Below are 6,896 nucleotides of genomic sequence, written 5' to 3'. Positions count from 1 at the left end.
CTTACATTGTACAACACATTATGTACGTTTCTAGTGGATTCTTATATCATATTTTTTTAGAATACATATTTACTTCATTACTGTTGCACCTATATTAATCATACCTACTATTTTATAGCAAACTGTTTTTTAAGCAAAACATATTTTTGTTTATTACAGTTTTAGTAAGACATATAGCAATTTATTTAATCAAGATTATCGTTTTACCACATAATATAAATAACAGTACCTATAACAAAAATAAAATTTAAGATAAATTGAGATTTCTTATATAAATAAAAACATATTTTTAGAAGAATCATATTCTTTATGGAGCAACCAGTCTTGCTTGTTTATTATTTTTTTTGAACCATTCAACAGTGTCAGCTATAGCTGTATCCAAACTCGTAAATTTAAAGTTTGGTAACAATTTTCTAAGTTTTTCATTACTAGCAGTTTTTTTGATCTGGCCATCAGCAGCACTGGTGTCAAATTCTAAAATTCCTTGGAAATTAAATGATTTTGTAATCAATTCGGCTAATTGACGAATTGTTATTTCATCTTCCTCGTCCACTAAAAAATAATACAAAAAAAATTATTTTTATAACTAGATTATTTGCATAACTTAAATTTAAATTTTGTAAAACATACATTTTTAAAAATGTTTAACCATTATTAAATTATTTTTGTTATTTTTGTGGTCATTTATCGATGTTTACCAGTCATTTTAACATATTTTTTGAGTGGATTTTTTAAAGATTTTTTGATCATTAAGTTCCAGGCTCCTGTTATGTTTATAAAATATGTCTATTTTCATCAAATACCTGATAAGATGATAGGTTCAACATCATCATAATTCCTTAATGCCCAAACAAACAGCCTGGCAAGATCTAGTGAATAAATAAATTGTCGCAGAGGTTTTCCAGATCCCAGTACTACAAATTTATCAGCTCCTGAAAATTATGTAAAAAAACAGTTTCAAATAAGAAATTCCAGTTTACAAACAAACATTGGAAATTAAATTCAGAGTTACATTTAAAGTTATAAGTTATAACATTAATTTTAGCATGTATAGTATAACAACTATATTAACTTTATTATTATTTAATATTTGATAAAACAGTTGAATATATTTTTTTTAAATTAAAATTAGTAAATATGAAATACATACACTTAACAATAAATTGTTCTTCTGTATTTTTCTGTATGTTAAAAAAAACATTTACAGTAGTAATCGGTAGCTTAAGAATAATGTGTAGACTTGGACTTACTAAATATTCTGTTAGGTGTGATGTTATATAACACATTATGATAATAGAAATGGGATATAATTATACAGTTTCCGCTCAATACTCTAAATTAACTCTATGTCTCTACATATTTTATTCATCTGCTTATGATAATAACATTTATTTAACGAAAACTGTACATATTGTTGAAAATTATTGTATATTAGCATCGATAAAATAACACTATATACTTCGTTCCAAATAAGAGTGCACCAGGCGGCAGACAAAAACTGGTCAAAATTTGCACATCTATCCCCGCTGCATTTGGAGATTTCCTGTTTACCACTTTGCCCTTGGCCCCACAACGTTTATAGCCGATTAACGACGACCAACAGCTGAGCTAATATCCTTAGCCTGGGGGTCTGGACGTCGCTCTGCGATTCATTTGGATGTGCCAAGGCGGTGCGCTCTTATATGGAACGGAATATAGATAGGCAACGCTAATGTAATCATATATCGCTCATTATTTTAATTTGGATTTAACTCAGTAGTGGGGCTTTGAGCTGGAGGAGGTACAAAATAAGTATTTACTCAGCTCCTGTTTTTATACACCCCTAGAAGGCCAACTACAAATTAATATAGTGAACGATAACTGACTGCATTGGCATTGTCTATTCATAGTGTTATTTAATCTATTAAAGTAGTAAGTTTCTCTTTTAATAACTTACCTTTTTCTAGAGCTATGTGGAGTCGATGAATAAGAGCTGGTACTACATGGGCATTTTGCAAGTCAAAATTATCATGCGGTCCAAACACATTACATGGTACAACAGAAGTAAAAATTACCCCGTGTTTTTGATGGTATGCTTTATTAGCAATATCTAACAATCGCTTGGCATAACTGTAACCAAAATTGGATGGATGAGGGGGTCCATTATGAATCTAAAATAGATTGTATGAATACATTTTTTTTGTTTAACCGTTTTATATAATGTCATAATGTCTATTAATGTACAATCAATTTGACTAAAAAACATAGTGGTTGTTTAAACAATAAGCATATTATTACATTTCAATACAATTTAAATTAATAGTCCAGTTATGTATTTTTATGTTAGAAATATCATAATTTTAAGTTGCATAAAAATAACTTTTAATGAAAATTATATTAGGCAAAGTATTAGAATATATAATGGCCATATTGTGTGGTTAATTAGCTCATTAAAAGCCAAATATAGTTAGTTTTAATTTAAGCAATGGGAAAATTTTAGTGATGATTATAAGTTACAAATCACTATTTCGTTGATAAAATACTAATTATTTTAAGTGGGATTTATTATTTAAAGCTTAAACATGAGGTATCAATACTGATTTCCAATTAATTGAGAGAATCCATAATTGAAAACCTAAATTCAATTATTTGGATTCAAAACATTGGTTCAAACTATAGAATAAACGTAGTAATATTGTTTTTAATATTCAATATTTATCAAATAATAATAAAAATATTATTCAATTTTTTAAATCATCAATACAACTTGAGTTATTTTAACCATGCATTTTTGAATATCTAAATTTACTTTAATAGTTTCCAAATAATCAAAGTTAATAATGTTATATCTAAGCCATACAAAGTAATAATAATAATGGTACTAAACAATTATTTGACAATACTCATTATTTTAAAGCATAAATAGTATTTAGTTTCTATTATATTAAATTAAGATAATTCAAAATATTAAAAATAATAAATAACAATACCATAGTTTCATTTATTGGATATGATGTTTTGTCTGGAAATATACAAGTAGATAGACACGACACTACTTTTTTTACATTGTACTGAAAACTAGTTTCCAGTACATTGTCATTTATGTGTACATTTTTGCGCTGAAATAAATTAAAAATTCAACATTAATTTGTATTTGTATAATTTATTTATAAAATTAAAATTTGATATTTTATAATTTATACATTTAACTATATTATTTTTACATAATTATACCATATGATAATATACATTTATTTATATTGATATTTTTTTTTATAATATGAGAAAAGTGTATTGCAAATTGTAATTATTTAATTTATATTTAAAATTATAAGCTAATGGGCCACCGCATAAGCATATCCAGTGGGGCCATTACCTTCTTAAAGAATAAATAAAAATAAAATAATAAAATAATAATTATTGTATTATGTTATTTATTTAATATATTATCTTAAGTATAATTTTTAGATAGTAGGTAGATAGAAGTGTTATGCAAATTAAAAGTATCAAAACCAGGTTTAGAATATAAAATTTTTATTAATACTAATTTCATTAACTACCAAAAAGTCCAAATTGTTGTCCATATTATGAAATAGACCACCAACCATTGCCGCCAAATGTATCACATGAGTAGGTTTGTATTTTTCAAATAAATCTCTTGTAGCTTGTACATCACTGAAAAAATTTAAACAAGAATTAAAATTGTTCAAATATTATTATCTGTTATTCACTTGAGATCTGCCTCTTTGGAATTAGTGAATATCCATTTTTCATCAGGCAACGCTTCGTTTTGTGTTTCAACAATAGTCCTGATGGCGCTGCCCACTAGTCCCGATCCACCAGTAACTAAAATTACTTTAGCCATTCTGAAAACAATATATTATATTATTTTATATCAGTCAAAAACAAACGACCAAAACTAAGGTATATTAAACATTTAATTAGACATGTGACATAAAATTAAGACTGGAGCAAATGTTCGCAAACTTACATGTGAATTTGGTATCAAATTCCAAAATGCAATAGTTATGTCTTATTATGTACAGCTGGCTTTTGAGTTTTGAGTATTTTAAAATTAATAGATAAACAGATTACGTGCACACTTTTGAACGACATTCAATTGTTTACTTTTTAGTGTTAACTGTTACTTTTTAGTCTGATAGGAACCCTTATCATCTTAATAATGGCTGATAGTAACTAATGAATAATAATAAAAGTTATGTTTTGATTATTTACTATATTTTTAATTTTAATCATTAATCATTATTGCCTAATGTCTACTAATATTTTTTATATCTATTATCTAAATACTGATTACTTTGTTTTGTTAAAATTAATTTATTAATTATAATTATAGTTACCTACCTACTTTTTAATAATCTTGTTTAATGGCCAAGTTTGTGAAGGTAAATATAATATAATTGGGCATTTGGGCGTACACTGTACGGTTTAAACCTTAAATAAACATTTAAGAACAAAACATAATCCTATCATTTGATTTAAAGTCAAGTATAATTAAATATGTTAGAACTAATTAATGGTATGTTCATACACATATTTTACAAAATAATTTTTGCATCAGCAGGATTAATTGTAGGTAGGTACATTTAAAGTCTCACAACATTAACTCATAACATTAATATTGAGTCAACATTGTTGAATTTCAATACTATAGAAGCTATATTTATGTGTTATTACATTTTATATTTGTTAGTAATTATTTTATACTAACTTATTGTGTCTTATGTAGGTACTCTAGATTTGATTGAAAGTATTATTTTATAAATTTGTTTTTACTTTTGATGTGGTGTGTATTATTATTACAGTTTTTCGTTAACTAACTTTGTCTTTCACTATTATGCTCTGTTCAAAATAGGATGATGACCAGGTGGCGAACAGTGTTCGTTCTGCAACTGTCAGACGTGGTCTCCACTACAGCGGCATGTCGAGCGCCTCCACGGAAGATAGCCACACCCATGCGCACAACCCTGGTCATCATCTTATTTTGAACAGAGTATAGGAAGTATGGTTCCTTATAAATGTTTGTTCAGTGTTAATAAGTATTTTTTAAATGTTATAGGTGATTTATAAATGGTTGGAATATCCTGTGATTTGGTTGAAAGTAGTTTGTTTGTAAAATTTACTCAACCAAGCTGTGAATTATATAATGAATCATCAAACAGGGAGTTACAAAAAGTGGTAGATCTGTGAAAACCAGCCATGTTTTCCCATTTAACATGAAAGTACACATAGACAATAAACAAATGAATGTACATTATTAAAGTCACTCGTCTTATGCTATACAAACAACATAGAAAAACCAAGATTGTTTGATGAAAAAAACTGTAAAATTACAGGATTTTGATATTTTTGTAAATTAATCTTTTATCATTTCAATATTTTTTTACAGGAAAATTATCCTTGGGCGTTCCAGTCAATAGAAATGTAGAAGATATTCGATCATCAAATATTGAGGTACCTAGATAGTACAAAAAGAATTCATTTGCTAGAAAAAAAACCAAAAATATATACCAAATATCAAGTGTTACTTTAATATTTCATGCTCAACAAAAAATCAACAAAATAATGTGGATAACGATAAGTATAGATCTTCAGATACAAGAAATGATAAAAAAGACTGTGCAAGTCCAATTTCATATCATAAGCAACAAGAAATTAATGATAGTTGTGTTCCATACATCCATGATTCACTGAAAATTAGTTTAGTCTTATGATAATGACTCAATTTTAAGCTGAATTATTATTAACATTTTGAAAAGACATAATTTGTTTCGATGTTATATATTAATAAATAATATGTACTAAATGGGTATAACATGTACCTAGAACCACTTTATTAGACTATATAATATTGTTATTTAGAAGGAAGTATGTAACTGTTTAGATTCATTAATTAATGCTTCAGTGTCATTAGTAAGAGATAAAAGTTATTAAAATTTAAAAAAAAAAAAACTTCTCAACTGACATCTGACACAAATTATTACAGCTCACAGTAAAAGTGCCAAAATTTCACCAAATATGGTTGCCCAGGTCAATTCCAAAGTGTACATAAATGTACAATATAGAGTTGAAAATAAACAGTATCATGTGGTGATTGCATTTTATGTTGCAATGTTTGTAGAATATATGCTAATATATGTAAATATTATATATTTTATTTTTTCATACTCAATACTCATGCTTGCGTTTCGACACATTCTAACAGAAATAGTACTAAATTAAAACCAATATTTTCCATTACCTTATGAATTAGCTGTCGATAATTTATTTTTACACAAACCTGAAGCATTGCAAAATGAAAAACTTGCTAAACAGATAGCTATTGCTATCCTCACTTTTTTTTAGATGTAATATGTTACTTCTAATACTATTTTTTAAATGTAGCTCACTACTTTTCTCATTTCTTTTTAAAACTATCCTATTGAAAATTGATAGTTTGTCTTTTTACTTTTGTACTGATTTGATATTTGGTCACCGAGCTGGATCCTAGATAATGGCTGTAATATTTTGCTAAAAGTATTTTTGAATTTTCAACTTTAGCTATATAAATTAAATATTTTATGAGATTTTATCTACAATGTAATTTTGATTTTTACATGATATTTTCAAAATTAATAATTTCAAGTACTTCAAAAAACAATATTGTACCTATGGTGTTTAATATTTAAAAAAAAAAATTCAATTTCAATAATTGCCTTCAAAAAGAGTCATAATACTTTTAAAGTTTCACAATGTTTAGAACATGCAATTATCTTTAGGGTACAATTTCACATATCCACAGTTATTTATTTTGGAATTACAACAAAATTAGACAATCATTTTAAGAGAAAAATAGTCCCAAAATTTTACCTCGTGGACTGAGGTACTCAGCAATTCTCAATATATTCAACTTCATA

The 6,896-nt window shown here is 26.4% G+C and overlaps 1 protein-coding gene across 1 annotated transcript; it reads right to left on the bottom strand.

The window, feature by feature from the left end:
- Positions 1–298: 298 nt before the first annotated feature.
- LOC111026389 (GDP-L-fucose synthase) lies at positions 299–4,155 on the bottom strand. Its single transcript, XM_022304468.1, has 7 exons — positions 3,971–4,155; positions 3,711–3,845; positions 3,540–3,654; positions 2,970–3,098; positions 1,937–2,150; positions 804–932; positions 299–552 (listed from the first exon to the last, which is right to left on the bottom strand). The coding sequence occupies exons 2-7, from the start codon at positions 3,842–3,844 to the stop codon at positions 308–310; spliced, it is 966 nt and encodes a 321-aa protein (XP_022160160.1). The 5' UTR covers position 3,845; positions 3,971–4,155; the 3' UTR covers positions 299–307.
- Positions 4,156–6,896: the final 2,741 nt, after the last annotated feature.

Source organism: Myzus persicae, unplaced genomic scaffold (assembly GCF_001856785.1).
Source record: "Myzus persicae strain clone G006 unplaced genomic scaffold, MPER_G0061.0, whole genome shotgun sequence".
NCBI classification, from domain to species: Eukaryota; Metazoa; Arthropoda; class Insecta; order Hemiptera; family Aphididae; genus Myzus; species Myzus persicae.
The sequence above is the reverse complement of the archived record's forward strand: the minus strand, read 5'-3'. Positions and strand labels throughout refer to the sequence as shown.